The following is a 16102-nucleotide window of genomic DNA, read 5'->3' as shown; positions in this document are numbered from 1 at the left end:
GCTTCATCTTCATAAAGTGTCAGAGCGTTGATTGAGCAATTTCTGATGGAACGTAAAACATTTTTAAAAGCCCTGTATCCTGTATAAAGATGCTGCTGATAGCTCACCCAGTCTCAGCGCGTACATTTAGAAAAGCTGGACATTTGTGGATATACACAATTGAAACTATTTACAGATAAATACGGACCCCCCCTCCACTTGTCAAGACACAGACACTAGGTGTGGTTCAACACAGCAAATAACCATTAAAATGGTTAAAGGTGCTACATGTAATATTTGGTTGCCCATGTGGACAAAACAATAATAATAATAAACAATGATCATTTTACATATAGCACCTTTAATTGCATCCAGCATCTAATACTTGGACACAGCCCACCTCATAGGTGAGAAAGGAGGGAAGGATAAATAAAATTTGTAATTAATGCCATTTTTCTGGATGTGTTAGACAATTATATCAACTAAGCATATTACATTTCCCCATTCTTACAGAAACGCTAAAGGCTGCTAGTGATGGAGAAAATACATATAGTTATTGCTAGAATTTTAGAAATCATTTATATTTGTGCTATGCATTGTTTGGACCATTGTTCATCTAGGGGGGTGCTTTGAAAGTCAAAGACTTTTTTTTTTTTTAAAACCAAAGTGACAAAAAAAGAAAGAAAAAGCTGCAGTCAAAAAGAATAATAAAGCAAATTTGTAGATAAAATCTAAAAGCCATCACCTGAGGTAGCTGATATTCTGGTGTTTACATAATTGGATAGGAATATTCATATTGCTCAGCTCACTGCTTGATATCAGTCCCTAGCGCATGTATGCCCAGGCTACAAATGTATAGTTAATAATGCACAGAGAAATCAGGCGGGACTCCGTCATGCTACCGTACTGTTCTTGGCGGTGGGGAGAAAAAAAAAAAAAAAAAGACTGTATGGCACAAAACAAAGTTTCAGCCGTTCCTAAAATTCACTTTTGGAATACAGAACATAGTACGCTCGTTTCAGCGTTGACAATGAGATTAATATGAAAATATGAGCTGGCCTGGGACAACGTTTTCCTTCTAAACGACCATGAAAAAAGAAAATACTGTATAATACCAAAGTAGGCCTTCAGCTTTCACCTTTATTTTAAAAACATGTTTAAACATCTGTAGCAGGTACGAACTGTGTTATGGACTGCACTGCTGTGGCCGAACTCAATGCTGTAGTGCTCAGCAGTCTCCTGAAAGATCACATTTCAAGCTTCATCGTGAACAATTAGTCTTAATCTGAAGAAGAAAAAAAAAAAAAAAAAAGAATACTGTAAAGGCACATATCTGACAAATGGGAACACACCAAGTTCAGATCTCACAGAGTCTCCATTTTTCGGGTCCATTTAAAGACCCTTGCCTGGGCTTGTATCAATATAGAAACCACACTAAATCAAAAGGCAATTTATCCCATAATCCTGCCAACCAGCTGCTCCGCAGAGCGGGAGCGCCGCCCTTACATGCTGCTGTCTTGCAGGAGCGGCTCAATGTCCTCGTCGCTGGCGGGCACCGGGGTGGCGCACTGGATGCTGGTGAGGTTGGTGCTGTTACTGGAGCAGGTCTTCACAGCCACACTGTGGTGCTCGGGGATGAAGACAGCCACAAACACTGCCAGCAACACTGAGCACGCCCCAAACAGGAAGGGAGGGCCAGGGATCGTAGGGCCCTGTAGAGTTATAAAAAATAAAATAAAATAAAAATTAAGATAAAATTAGGATTAATATAAATGCACAAATTACAATGCGCAAAAACCATACAGACTTATGCCTAGTTCTGACTGGACCAGTGATGGCCCTTTAAAATCAACTGTAAACCATTTCTTGAACTGGCTCCATTCAGAATAAAGAACATGGTCTTACTTCAACCAGGTTTGAATTAGGGCTGCAACAACGAATCGATTGAATCGATAAAAATAGATTACTAAAAGAGTTGGCAACGAATTTCCTAATCGATTCGTTGTGTCGCGCGACGCGGAGACGTTTGATTATTAAAAAAAATAACTTTATTTGACACTCGGTCTCTCTCACACACAGATGCAAGCTGAATTTGGCGCCTCATAGACAGCGCGGAGCAAAAAAAAAAAAACGAGCGGAGGTAGAGGACAGATACATGGCGGAGGCAGAGAAATCTGCGCGAAAATATGCAAAAGCGACATGGCACGGCACGGGAGCACCACGGCAATGATCCAGCACCTGAAACGCGTGTTTGAGGAGGAGGAAGGGACTTCAGCAGCAGAGTAAGTCGCTACAGAATCCTACTTTAGTTCCGCTGTGAAGTGAGGAACGTAATGTCCCTGGTGCTGGTGTTTAACTCGCCGCGGAGGAGAACTAGACGGGGACTTACAGCGCCACCTACAGGTGTGGAGGAGGGATGAAACAGCGTTCGGACTGTTCTCTGCGTCTCCGCGTGGACGACTCGCCTATTGTGTCCCTCCCTGAGCAAGACACTTAACCCTAAGTTGCTCCAGGGGGACTGTCCCTGTAACTACTGATTGTAAATCGCTCTGGATAAGGGCGTCTGGTAAATGCTGTAAATGTTTACCCGTCATCCAGCTTGACAGGCATGACAAGTTAGCGTTAGCTTGTTAATAACAGTACTAAAGCAGGGGTGCTATAGTTACTTTGCATTAAAAGACTAAAGACATGTTTTTATTCACTAGCCTTTTTTGGACCATTCATTTTTCAATCTGTTTTTGTCTCGTTTCCAGTCCAAATATCTAAAAAATCTTAAAATCAAGATGACTAGACAAGAAAAATGGCATGAGAAAATTAAGTGATTCTTAAAACGTCTGTTTGAGATTATATATCTCATTAAGATTAGTTTTCTTACCCCATTGGCAGATAATTTTGCTTGCTTGAAACAAACAATCACTTAATTTTGAGATGTTTTATCAGAATGTATGTGTCTAGTGTTTGTGAATGTATGTGTCTAGTAAATGTATCTTGATTTAAGATTTTTTAGAGATTTGGACTGAAATCAGGACAAAACTACTAAGTTAGAAAAGCATTTTTTGCAATGTGTGTGTCAGAGTGAGAGTTTGTGAGTGTGTGCGTCTGCGAGTTTGTGCATCTGCAGTGTAGTGTAGAGAACAAGTTCTGACATTCAAAAAAAATCCTGTTAAATTTTCTGACTTGTATTGTTCTTTATTTTTTTATAAATTATTTATCATTCTGGCAGCTCAGGTGGCACTTTATTTAAAAAAAAAAAAAAAAGTATATTTGGCAGATGTAAAGCATACATGTGTATGTTTTTTTGTGTTAGTCCATTTTTATTTTATTTTTATTATAACAGCTCAAGGAGCAACATGTTTGTGCACTTTCTAAAGATTTTGGTTCTGTTTTCGAATAAAGGGTTTGAAATGAATGCTTTTCTTGTTTTTTTTTGTTTTTTTTATCCGATTTTACGATTAATCAAACAAATTAATGGACCGATTAATCGATTATTAAAATAATTGTTAGTTGCAGCCCTAGTTTGAATATAATAATTCCAAATCAAGGTTGCACAGAGGAAGTTGATGGCGGAGCACATTAAACCAACAGAACAAAGCTGTTTGCACTGGGTTCCAACAGGCAACAAACATATTTGTGTGAGCAGACCTGGTGCTGGTTCACTTGAACCAACGTGTTTAGTAAAGTATAGATTTGTGTTGGTGGGACTGGAGTATGAAACCGTGGCGTGAATTCCCCACCTCGACAGGGTCTTTAGTATTGGTGGTCTGCTCGCTGCTCACAGGGCTGAGCTCGTTCAGCTCCACGTTAAACAGGAAGAAGATGAAGCCGTAGAGAGCCGGCCCGAGTCCGTTACACAGGCCTCGGATCCCCGTAATCACGCCCTGAACCGCTCCTGCACAACACGAAACTCATCTGGATTAGTATGGGAGATTTTTATGCTTCTTTAGTCACCGGAAGCAATGGACGGGGCATTCTTACCCTGCTGGCCAGGGTCTGTGCAGTGGGACACCAGAGTACTGACTGCTGGGAAAGTGATGCTGGACATGGCAGCCACAGTGCCTGCAGCCCACATCATCCTGAAGGGGAAAAAAAAAAAAATGAATGAATGAAAAAATGAAAAAAAATGAACCCTTAAAATGAATTCATTAACTACAAAGGAATGGCTCCTTAAATGTCAACCGGCCATATTAGCACAAAACAAGAATTCCGAAGTCAAATTAAGACGGATGAGAGAAAGGCCATCCAGGCAGTGTTCAGACTGAGCTGAAGCTGGCAAACCCACAATTCTTGCGTTGAGGGACGCACACACAACAAACTCCTTCACTAATCTTCACTAAACTAATGAGACTTATAAGAGCATTTGGAAAGTTATAATTTGATTAAGTGTACGTAAAGTTCCATTTTTGTACAGTTATATACAGAATTTCTTTAAAATTAGAAAACGTGAGTGAAATTGCACCCATAACATCAAGATCAGTTGAAAATCAACCTCTTCGGTCATGTTCCTCACCAAGCTTCTGATCCAAAGCCATACCAGGCCAGCTGGAAGAGCTGGAATCCAAGTCCCAGCAGAACAGTGTTCTTGTTGCCTATCGTTCTCATCAGAACACTGAGGAACAACGTCTGTTAAATGCAAAAAACAAATAAATAAATAGTATATATCTCTCTCTCTTAATGTAGGATCAGTAATAACAGATTTATCCAGTCGTCAAATGCACAATAAAAAAAAAATGTTGGGCAGGACCAATAACAATGTTCCCCTCATACGTTCATTTACATTTACAGCATTTACCAGACGCCCTTATCCAGAGCGACTTACAATCAGTAGTTACAGGGACAGTCCCCCCCCGGGAGCAACTTAGCGTTAAGTGTCTTGCTCAGGGACACAATGGTAGTAAGTGGGATTTGAACCTGGGTCTTCTGGTTCATAGGAGAGTGTGTTACCCACTAGGCTACTACCACCCTAGTTTGTGAACGTTCAGGTCAGTTGGCCCAACGGTCTCACAGTGATCTCGCTTTTTTTCCGTACCTGTGCTACAATAGAAAGGATCCCAACCATGGCTATGAAGGCTGCTATTGATGCTGATGAGAAATTAATAACCTGGAGAGGAGGGAGGACAGAAGAAAAAAAAAAAAAAAGTTGAGGTTTCACAAACTCATTTGTACTACTGTAAAGCAATGGTGGGTCTTGAGGGTGGGGTCAGCTCACCTGTCTCAGGTAGAGGAAGAAACTGGAGTACTGGCCCGCCTCCGGCAGGTAGGACAGGAATACGGTAACGCAGATGAGCAGAACTGTGGAGTCCTTCCCCACCTTTCTGAGCGACTGTAGAATATACAAATATAAAAAATAGCACAACACATACACAACCAATCAAAGATTACACTTAAAACTGTGCATAATGGGTTAATATACATAAAAAAAAAAAACATCATATTTTTCAATTTCCATGTTCGAGGACAGTGGTTCCCAACCTTTTTTCACCGAATCCCTTCCCACATACACACATTAAAAGAATAAAATGACCAATTACAAACTTTTATTTGCAAAAAAATAAGCAGCAGTTGTAAGTTTTTGTTCTTGTTCTGTGGGTTATATAGGGTCTATATAAGGCCTAGTGGTTAAGGGAGCGGCCCCGTAATCAGAAGGTTGCCGGTTCGAATCCCGACCCGTCAAGGTGCCACTGAGCAAAGCACCGTCCCCACACACTGCTCCCCGGGCGCCTGTCATGGCTGCCCACTGCTCACTCAGGGTGATGGTTAAATGCAGAGGACACGTTCCGTTGTGTCACCGTGTGCTGTGTTCTAGGACATTCATTCTGATCTGAAGACTCACAGCAAAAGGGTCGGCCTGCTCCCAGGAAATGGGGAACCCCCAGGAACTCAACCTCATCTTGTCCGGCAGGGACTCTGGGACAACAAGCAGCACGAAGCCAATGTCCAGCACGGCAACAATGGTGGCCACCAGCACCACCACGCTGTCTCCATAATTAGCCGACAGGTAGGCCCCGATGGCCGGACTGGTCACCAGACTCGCTGCAAACGTAGCAGAGACCTGGAAGCAAAAACGCACAAACGTTTAACGGGGAGACCTATGCACGCGTGCTTCTGCGTGATACAGAAACGCTGCCTCACCAGTCCATATGCCGTACTCCGCTTGTGCTCCTCCGTGATGTCAGCGACGTATGCGAATATGACCGAAAAGGTCACCGAGAACAGCCCGGAGACGGAGATGAGTGCAAAATACCACCTGCAAGACAACAGGCCCACACTTCAGACATTGAAACACACACAGACAAGCAGAACACAACGGAGATCTGTGGCTAGACAAAAAGGATTAACAAGCCCTGAGCACGCTGGCCCTTTTTCTTACCATCTCGTTCCAGTAAACAGACATAAAAATGCATTTTTTTAAGGCATTTCACTACCGTGTATGACTGTGCATGTGACAAATAAATTGGAAATTTTTGAAATGTCTTGTAATTGTAACTAAAGGATTTTTTTCCCCCTCGGTGTGGAGCGTGACCATAAAGTCGTTTGCACCCGGCCAAGCGAATCGCCCACATGACCGACATGTGACCATGCACAAAAGCTGCCGCCGGGCCAGCTGGCAGCCGGTCCAACACCACACCGGTGAAAGGCCGCGAAGTTCCCGTTCGGGGGTGGGGTGGGGGTTGGGCTCCTACCACGGGCTGATTCGCATCAGCGGGATGGGGGCGCAGGTGAAGAACACTGTGAGCAGGAGGAAGGACTTCCGGCCCCACACGTCCGACAGGGCACCGATCAGAGGGGCGCTCATGAAGGACAGCAGACCCTGCGGGGGTGAGGCAACAGTGAGGAGCTCCAACGGTCAGCCATAACATTAAAACCAACAGCCTAATTCCGAGCAGGTCCAAACCAGCCCTGACCCGCATGAACGCCAAACCACGGCCCATTCTACTGCCATCACTGAATAGCGTTTGCAGGAAGGAAGCCATCTTTAGGCAGGTGGTACATGAAGGCACTTCACCTGCCTTATGGCTGGACGCTTGGGACTCGAATGTGAAGTGAGGACGTCCTACCTTTACACCCTGAATCAGGCCATTCATGAGAAATGTGTGTTGCGGGAAGGTTTCATGCAGCACCTGAAAGACGACAGACAGACACAAAAAGGAATAAAGTGAAAATGCATTCCTTCCTCGGCGAAACCCGTCTGATGCCTCAGACGCGCGCTCCGGTTACGTGGCCGGCGCAGACGTGCGGGCATGATCCACCCGCGGATTTAATCCGGCCCTTTCTCGGAAGTCTGGCACAATGGCCCGGAGCGAGCCGTTTGCCACTCATAAGGATCAAACGGACACAGACACCCGATAGGTGCGCCGATCAAGAAAAAAAAAAAAAAAAAACTCAACACAACTCGAGTTACGTTTTCCATGACCTGCTCGACCAATAAAACCACCAATAACATGCGTCATGGGAATACGATAGAACATGGATGGCTAATAATAATTAAAATCCTCCAACCACACCGTAATTATTTATAACACCGGCGACAGGCCAATGATTCTAACAGGAAGTAGCATAAACCACCGAAACCAGCTTCTATATTCATGCCCTCATGCACAGATACTTAAAAACACGTCTCTGTTGTTACGTCTACTGCGCAACGCGCATTTATCAGCAACTTTCCAATTACGTTGAAAGCGGCTGAATCAATGGGCAACGCAGACTAATTACAGCAATAAATCAGTCAGAACATTTACGGCATTTACCAGACGCCCGTATCCACAATCAGTAGTTCCAGGGACAGTCCCCCGCCCCTGGAGACACTCAGGGTTAACACGATGGTAGTAAGTGGGGTTTGAACCAGGGTCTTCTGGTTCACAGAGTGTCTACAGGCCGCTGCCACCCGGCGACAGGGTGTTTCGTTTACTCACGGTCAGCATCGGCGTGGTGAGGAGACCCCAGGCGAAGAACTCCAGGAATATCACCACTACTGCATGGGTCACCTTCGCCCGGCCAACGACCCGCTGCTAGCAGATGGAAAAATAAGAAATATAACTAAGTTTAGCATGAGGAAACTCACTCAAGATTCAAGACTGATTTATTGTCAGTAAAACAGTACACCGTGCATTGAAATAATGTTTCACACAGACCCCGCCATAGTGCAATCATAAAAAAAAGAAAAAATTATATGTATATACACACTAAACTATACTAACGAAAACTTAAATAGTGTACAAATGCAACCTTCGGACGTCAAAAGGACCCGACAAGTTCCCATAGACTTACTGATCATACGACTGCAATTAATATACCCGGGTGGATGTGAACCATGGGAAACACACACTGATCTTTTTTTTTTTCTTTTATTACTTCCCAGAAGCACTGTGGCTTGAGGAAATGGAATTCCACTCGCCATCATGTGCAGCAGACCCTCACATGACTCCAAAAAAAAAAAAAGAAAAGAACGAATTAATGAACAAGACGAATGGAGCTAAACTCGTGCTGCTGAAACTCGGAGTAGAAAAAGAAACGAGTTGCTTTCGTGGATCAACACACGGATCGACGAGTGATGTTTGGGGACGTTCACTCGCCGCATAACGAGCGGACGCTAGGCGCCTAGCCGCCCGCTTCTGAGGCGAAGGGACGCGCACCTTTTTGTCACTTTCTCTTTCTTAACGCGAACGGGCGAACGGGAACCTTACCGATGCGCTGTCCTTGCGCGCTGCCGCGATTTTCACCGGCATGACGACGGCGCGACGTGAAGTTATGTCCTGCCGGCCCGCTTCATCACCGCACGCCGCCCCGCAGCGGCAGCTAGCTAACAACTCGGACCATGTTCCCCCGGACCCGCTGGCTGCCTGTGCGCGGACGCTAGCGCCAACATCCGGTTCCGACCGGGCCACGGAAAAAGAAATAACAACGAACTCCCCAAAAAAAAAAACTCCGAGGCTGCCTGCCTCCACCTTTCTTCCTCCCCGGACTTCCTTTTCTCGTCAACAGAAACTGGGGGCGTGTCTATCAGGGGGCGAGAGCTGGTCTCCTTCACGCCGGCCCCCGGTGACGTCATCGCGCTTGATTTTTGAATGGCCGCTAGTCGACGAGGGCGCAGAGGGTTCGGTGAGTCGAATTGGGACGCGACAGCACACCAGGCGGCGGCGGTTATGTTCAAAGCCGTGCGGTGGCGGAATGGTCTTGTCTCAATTCTATGTGCTAAATTAAGTTCAGTTGCTTAAGTCTTAAATCCATAACGCCGGAATGACATCTTATGTTCCAAGCATTTTGCAACCTCCCTGGTCAGGTAAAACCGAAAGAAACTTAAGAATTAGGAAATAACTTAGAATGGTGACAATATTTACATGTTTTGTTTTATCTAATCTTCATGCCTGCGCGGCTTCTATTTCCAGATAAAGCTGTGGTGTTTGTCCAATACTGCAGACATGAAGTGATGACTTGAGGCTAAAAAATGTGGGGCTACAGTCAGATTAAATTACCCCACACAATTTGGCACAAGGAATGTCTCTGTTGGACATGAATTAAGAAACAATATGGATAAATATTAATACAAAACCAGTGAGGGAAAGTGGAAACAGTCAACACATTATTATTAGTATTATTACATCAGACATAGGGTGGTAGTAGCCTAGTGGGTAACACACTCGCCTATGAACCAGAAGACCCGGGTTCGAATCCCACTTACTACCATTGTGTCCCTGAGCAAGACACTTAACCCTAAATTGCTCCAGGGAGACTGTCCCAGGAATACTGATTGTAAGTCGCTCTGGATAAGGGCGTCTGATAAATGCTGTAAATGTAAATGTAAATGCAGACGAAATAGTAAATTCAAAGAATATTCTACTCATGATCATGCATAAACCAAGTTTATTTTAGAACTGAGGTATATGTTGGAATATGGGATATGCTAACAGCCTGATTGCTTGTATCAAACATGAGGAAAATATTTAACCCAACTAACAGCTCCTCCCCTTTTTGAGTCCAGAATCAGCGCTTTGCTGGGAACCAGGAGGCCAAACCCTCATCAGAGGCAGAGTTCAGGATATAAAACTCAAGCCCTGCTTCCTTATTCTGAGTGTTTTGTGTGTCTGACATCACAGCAGGACGATGGCTGAAGGATTTTCAGATGATCTGGATCTGTTCACCTGTCCAGTTTGTCTGGATCTGCTGAAGGATCCAGTGACCATTTCCTGTGGACACAGTTACTGTATGAGCTGCATCAGTGGTCACTGGGATTGGGGAGATCAGAAGGGCGTCTACAGCTGTCCACAGTGCAGACACACCTTCATACCAAGACCTGTTCTCTTCAAAAACCCTCTTATTGCTGAACTGGTGGAGAACATGAAGAAGACGAGACTCCAAGCTGCTCCTCCTGCTCTCTGTTACGCTGGACCTGGAGATGTGGAGTGTGACGTCTGCACTGGGAGAAAAGTCAAAGCTGTCAAGTCCTGCCTGGTGTGTCTGGTCTCTTACTGTGAGACTCACTTCAAAGTTCATAATGAAGCAAATCCAGGAGGAAAACACACGGTGACTGATGCTACTGGACCACTGCAGGAGAAGATCTGCTCTCAGCACAGTAAACTCGCTGAGATTTTCTGTCAGACAGACATGAAGCTGATCTGTTATCTGTGTGCAATGGATGAACACAAAAACCATGATACGGTCTCAGCTAAAGCAGTGAGGAAAACAAAACAGGTAAAGAACCTATGTTCTCGACTGGCAGGTCAGGTTTGTCTATGGATGGTGCTGCATATTGCTGCATATGTTTTCTCCATTTTATGAGCATAGCACACTGCAGTGTGGACCTTACCGAACCAGGAACTTCTTTCCTGGTCTAGATGGCGCAACAAAGCTGATAACCAAACAATGAACTTTAACCTGCACCACCCATACTGGCAAATGTCAGCTGGAATGTTTGCAGTCCAGCACAGTCTACATTCATTATTAGCCAGTGATACTGCATGTACAACCGGCCAGCATCTAACGTCATTTTTTTGTTTTTTAAGAAAGTGACCCTTATGATGTGGACCCTTATGTATTGTTCTTCTTTGATCCATACTCTATCTGTCCTCCAAGCTTAATGCTCTACACCTCTCATAGGTTGGGTTGATTGCCAGATTGCTCTTTTGTATGTTAGTATTAGGAGACATTAGCCACCAGGGACCCATGTAGGTGACAAGATTAGCAGGACCATTGAAATGCTCATCATCCCTGCCAATGTGTGGTCCCCAAAATGTCTGCAGTTAAGTACCATTTACTCAAATCATTGGCTTTGTCACAAAACTCAATTTACTCCATCCCAAACAGCCAAGATGCCACATAAGTCCCCTCGATCAAAGCACCATCCCCACACACTGCTCCCCGGGCACCTGTCATGCCCACTGACTACCAAGGGTGATGGTCAAAAGCAGAGGACACATTTCATTGTGTCACCATGTGCTGTGCTGCAGTATTTCACAATGACAATCACTTTTAATGTCACATAATAGATTCAGTTGGTGGAGACCCAGATGGAAACCAAGCAGAGACTCCAGGATAGAGAGGAGGAGCTGCAGGAGCTGAGAGAGGCTGTGGAGACTCTCAAGGTGAGAAGTGAGACGAGGAGAAGAGACATTTCAGGACTCAGTCAGGTCTCTCCTCCAGTCAGCCAGTGAGGAACTCAGTGTTGTGACACTTTCCAGTCACACTGAGACACCACACTGTGGGGACCAGTCTGCTGTCTGGGGTCCCAATAGGAGCTGAGAGAAGGTCTGCTGCTTTAAATGTCCCCTGTCCTCTCTCTGTGTCTCCTAACAGCGCTCTGCACAGGCAGCAGTGGAGGACAGTGAGAAGATCTTTACTCAGATGATACGCTCCATTGAGAAGATGCGCTCTGAGGTGTGTAAGATGATCAGAGATCAGCAGAAGGCTGAACTGAGTCTGGCTGAAGGACACCTGGAGCTGCTGGAGCAGGAGATCGTTGATCTGAGGAGGAGAGACGCTGAACTGGAGCAGCTTTCACACACAGAAGATCACATCCATTTCCTCCAGGTACCATCACTGCTCTCTGATCATCTACAGAAGGGGGCGTCCCTCACAAACTTCTCTCCTATGGAGCTGCTCTTCACTTCTCCCCAGTAAAGTGTATTTAAAGTCCCTCTCCAACTCTCCGTCTGTTGTCTGTTTGTCTCTGCAGAGATTCCCGTCTCTCTGTGCTCCTCCTGGATCTAAAGATCTCCCCAACATCACCGTCAACCAGAGCTTCTCTTTTCAGGCTGTAGTAAAATCTGTCTCTGCACTGAAAGAGAAACTGGAAGATTTCTGCAAGCAGGAAGTAGAGAGGATATCAGCAGCAGGTTAAAAATCTAAATAATTATGTTTTTTGTGTTGTACAATAGACCAGCCATTATGAAACATAAAGCATAGATATAAAATAATATAAACAGTCAGTAACAAAGGTAGTCAGTAACATTAAAAAAATTATTTATTTTATTATGTGAATGTCTTACTTTTGTCTTGCCTTGGTGTGAATTGAGCACAATTCCACAAATGTGTTCCCACCCTGCACTGTTTGTGCCCTCATCAGGCTTCTGTAAGGTCTTCGTGAATCTGGTCCCTGCAAACAAAGACCAGAAGAGAAGAGTTGCAGGCAGTGATGAGGCTCAGGTGATTCTGACATTTAAAATCCACACCGCACAACCATAGAGCAGTCCTCATTTAAAACATTTTCAGGGAAGTGTTGAAAGTTTGATGGTGATATATATTTGTCTTGCTACAGATATAGAGCGGGATGAGAACTATATGGATGTAAGTGACATATTGGATGAAATTGAAATGTACAAGTTCAAGTGAGCTTTCGTGTCATTTCAGCTTTATACGGGTTATACAGTACATAATAAATTGAAACACGGTTTCCTAAAACTTTTAACAAAGTTTAAAGCACATGAAACATAATAAAGAACCAATGACTGGATGAGGACAAGACACAGCAAGGACACATTTACTCATAGTAACAAAGGCATACAATAAGGGCATCAGGAACACATTACAGAGAACGTGAAACTTCGGTCCGGAACATGGAACTGGAGCGCCCAGAAATGTCCATAGTTGTCCATGTATATACAGAAATATGTTTTCCAAAATTTTTAATTGTAATTTTTAGTTTTCGCTCTCCTGTGATGTTTGCAGAATGTTACTTATGTCGATATGGTTCTCATCCGTTGAAGTATGGCATGTTGGGAATATCTGCAAATATCAGTTTCACTATTTATTCATAATAACTATATAATTATTGTGCAACAACAAAGCAGTAAAACCACTTCTATTAAAGTGAAAGTGAAGTGAGTGTCATTGTGATACACTGCAATATAGTGGTGACTGACATCAGTCATTGTAAATATGACCAGTGTGCTGCTCGTTGCCTTACGGCCGATGCTTTACAGCCCTATAATCTACTCAGCCATGAGTTTAATTTTATTTAATTCGTGATACAATTTTAAGACTAATTTACACTGTAGAGTCTCAAATAATGCACATGAGGTTATGCAGTAAACCAAAAAATGAACACCAATGGACCCTCTCGGCTTCTCTCAGCCACCTCAAGGATGGTTCTCCAACAGCTCTGAAAGAGTTCCTGTGTAGAGAACTTTTTTGCTGATTTTCCTTCACTCATGTTAATGATCAACTCATGACGCTACTTATGATAATGAGGGTAGTGAGCAAATTCCTGAAAAATCTGGATAATCAGATTATGACTGGTGGTTTATTCAAATTTTCCAATTGAGACTCTCTCGTCTACAGCAGCATATACTGGATGTCCTGAGGAAATCCCATGAGACCATGGAAATTTGGAGGAAGAAAAGGATGTTAAGGAACACGCCAAGACAACTCAACCTTTCAGACAGCAACAGTCGCGAGGATAACATCAGCAACTTGACTAAGAGATATCAAGAGTTAATGATTAGAAGACATGTTGGCGTTAAGTCACGTTTTAGTGTCACTGATCCCCACTGAGTGTAACTGGCGAATGCAAATGTAATATGCAAATGTACTGATCACAATACAGTGGAAAGAAGCAGTGCGGCTATTGCACCCACTCACACTCTCTAGCCTGCACATGCGTGCTCAGATTTGAATAGATTTGCACACCCTTACCCCCCTCCGACATTAATACTGTTGCAGAACACTTTCGGTTCAGCTGGTCCTTGACAGAGTCCCAGTTCAGTTCTTCAGTCAGATCACCAGGTCACCATGTCTCTCATTCAACAAGGGTGGTAGTAGCCACACACTCGCCTATGAACCAGAAGACCCAGGTTCAAATCCCACTTACTACCATCGTGTCCCTGAGCAAGACACTTAACCCTGAGTGTCTCCAGGGGGGGACTGTCCCTGTAACTACTGATTGTAAGTTGCTCTGGAGTAGAGCAACTCTGTATAGAGTAGAACCCTTCAGAACCCAGAGCAAACTGTTTCCATAATTTTTCTCTCAGCCTTTAGGGGGCAGCAGTGTTTGAGCAGAATTTGATGATGAGGAGATCATATATATATTTCAGACTCCAGTGCATATGTGTATAAGTAAATACATGTATTATTTGCAATCATATATCATGTAGAATATAATTCAGATATTGTAAGTGAGGAAGTAATTCTACATTAAATTAGATAGTTGTTTCAGAATTCAGATTCAAGCTTTCATGGAAAAATGAAAATAAAATGTAAATAAAATCTGCCTGGTTTTTCTGAGTTCTCTTTTCAAGAGACTTATTCCAGAATTCAGATGGATTTCATGGATTTTTTTACAATTCTGATCTACTTTTCTGAATTAATGAAATAATTATATTGGAATTTGGGTTTTTAAACATCTGCTTTTTTTTACTCTGAATTTTAACCTTTAAAAAGCTCCTATTTAGCGTAATAAAACTGATAAAACTGAACCAAACATTAAGGCCTTAAGAATCAAGCTTGTATCATTTTCTTATTATTACATGTTCTTATTATTCAACATGTTCGTATTATTAATTTGATGAATTTGGAGAGCCTTTACTGATTGTTGAACATTGCAGCGTTTCTCCAGGATCACGTCCATCACTGGACTGATATTGCGGGTTTGCTCCGGATCCGTGTCCGGACGGGAGATTGGCGTGGACCGTGACTCACCTGATTCCTGAATGTTTTCACCTGCTGTTATCTGTATAAATCTGCCTTGTTTGTATCGTGTCTTTGTCGAGTCACTGCGTGTGTCATGTGTCCTGTCCAGTTTTCCCATGCATGCTTTGTTTCCATGTTTGTTATAAATACGAACGATTGCCTCCTCCATGTCCACACCAGCACCTGCAGCCTTCACAACCACGCTTTAATCCATATCAGGGTCGCAATATGGCACATGCCAAATGGCACAGATATAAGCCGATGGCCTTGGCTGCTCGCTGTTGGGGTTCCGGTATTTTCTTCTCTCGTACGAGTACCACCATCTCAGCACTGCAGACAAATCGACAAATATTTAAAATCTGTCTGTCTCCTATAAAATTCATGAATTGTATTAAAATACACAAAGGCATATTTGAACAGGATGGAGGCATTAAACCAATGCATTAAAATCCTCGATATTTCATACCGCAGATTATTGTTGCTCCTTCCTGCTTTTGAAAGGGTTGGGCTGTGTTTTAAACCTTTTGTGTCCAGTAGTTTTTAGTCAATTCATTGTTTTACCTTCGGCCTTTCCACAAGAAGTAAGGAGTATGTTTTTAAGGTAACTATAAACTATAAAGTTCAGACCCCAATAATGGAATGTAAATGTCCGTTTATGGGAAATTATGGGTGCATTCAGAGTTGAAAACACTCCAGCCAGAGTAACGTGCAATTCAGCCTTGCTGCAGACATACATCTCAGATGCAGACTTCTTTAGCCCTGTGGGAACCACATCACACCAGTCATACCTGCAGAAAGGGACACACCAGTCATCCCTGCACGCCAGTCATTCCCATTGCTCCGCTTAAAACGATTAAAAATAAAACCTTTATTTACCAAGCAATGAAAGCGAACCCTGCACGTCCATTTTGGAGGAGAAGTGGAGATGTCTATCGAGTGTTTCCTTATTTTTTGCAGGAAGGCACAGGCTTGTTGACTTCCTCTCTCCTCCCTTCCTTCCTGCTCT

At 43.6% G+C, this 16102-nt stretch overlaps 2 protein-coding genes and 1 long non-coding RNA gene across 5 annotated transcripts; 1 reads left to right on the top strand and 2 right to left on the bottom strand.

Annotated features, from left to right (window-relative positions):
* Nucleotides 1-578: 578 nt before the first annotated feature.
* Nucleotides 579-8982, bottom strand: mfsd14bb (major facilitator superfamily domain containing 14Bb). 3 transcript variants are annotated; one of them, XM_028995180.1, is made up of 13 exons: nucleotides 8661-8982; nucleotides 7890-7982; nucleotides 7035-7097; nucleotides 6660-6787; nucleotides 6109-6223; nucleotides 5810-6028; nucleotides 5186-5299; nucleotides 5006-5077; nucleotides 4487-4599; nucleotides 3955-4052; nucleotides 3714-3868; nucleotides 1486-1691; nucleotides 579-1264 (listed from the first exon to the last, which is right to left on the bottom strand). In XM_028995180.1, exons 1-13 carry the CDS (start codon nucleotides 8700-8702, stop codon nucleotides 1234-1236), a joined length of 1449 nt encoding a protein of 482 aa, XP_028851013.1. In that variant the 5' UTR covers nucleotides 8703-8982; the 3' UTR covers nucleotides 579-1233. The 3 variants fall into 3 exon arrangements, with proteins under 3 accessions (XP_028851013.1, XP_028851012.1, XP_028851014.1); XM_028995179.1 differs by having other exon boundaries at nucleotides 7890-7985; nucleotides 8661-8981; XM_028995181.1 differs by lacking the exon at nucleotides 579-1264 and having other exon boundaries at nucleotides 1294-1691; nucleotides 7890-7985; nucleotides 8661-8981.
* On the top strand, nucleotides 8452-14275 carry LOC114799047 (E3 ubiquitin/ISG15 ligase TRIM25-like). The gene is made up of 7 exons (XM_028995188.1): nucleotides 8452-9075; nucleotides 9956-10665; nucleotides 11460-11555; nucleotides 11767-12000; nucleotides 12146-12305; nucleotides 12536-12615; nucleotides 13750-14275. Exons 2-7 carry the CDS (start codon nucleotides 10078-10080, stop codon nucleotides 13960-13962), a joined length of 1371 nt encoding a protein of 456 aa, XP_028851021.1. The 5' UTR covers nucleotides 8452-9075; nucleotides 9956-10077; the 3' UTR covers nucleotides 13963-14275.
* Nucleotides 14276-15131: 856 nt separating this feature from the next.
* LOC114799048 (uncharacterized) lies at nucleotides 15132-16081 on the bottom strand. The gene is made up of 3 exons (XR_003751177.1): nucleotides 15973-16081; nucleotides 15563-15884; nucleotides 15132-15426 (listed from the first exon to the last, which is right to left on the bottom strand). It is a non-coding gene; the product is annotated as an uncharacterized LOC114799048 (long non-coding RNA).
* Nucleotides 16082-16102: the final 21 nt, after the last annotated feature.

This window comes from Denticeps clupeoides, chromosome 11 (assembly GCF_900700375.1).
Source record: "Denticeps clupeoides chromosome 11, fDenClu1.1, whole genome shotgun sequence".
Taxonomy (NCBI): domain Eukaryota; kingdom Metazoa; phylum Chordata; class Actinopteri; order Clupeiformes; family Denticipitidae; genus Denticeps; species Denticeps clupeoides.
Note: the sequence above shows the minus strand (reverse complement) of the source record. Positions and strands in the feature narration are given on the sequence as shown.

Coding starts and splice junctions, on each gene's coding strand:
- LOC114799047 (XM_028995188.1), top strand. CDS start 10,078: ATGGCTGAAGGATTTTCAGATGATCTGGATCTGTTCACCTGTCCAGTT. Junction 12,306..12,535: donor AGAGAGGATATCAGCAGCAG/GTTAAAAATCTA, acceptor TGCCCTCATCAG/GCTTCTGTAAGGTCTTCGTG. Junction 12,616..13,749: donor CAGGCAGTGATGAGGCTCAG/GTGATTCTGACA, acceptor TCTCGTCTACAG/CAGCATATACTGGATGTCCT.
- mfsd14bb (XM_028995179.1), bottom strand. CDS start 8,702: ATGCCGGTGAAAATCGCGGCAGCGCGCAAGGACAGCGCATCG. Junction 5,078..5,185: donor TCTTCCTCTACCTGAGACAG/GTGAGCTGACCC, acceptor CCTCCTCTCCAG/GTTATTAATTTCTCATCAGC. Junction 4,600..5,005: donor TCCTTTCTATTGTAGCACAG/GTACGGAAAAAA, acceptor TGCATTTAACAG/ACGTTGTTCCTCAGTGTTCT.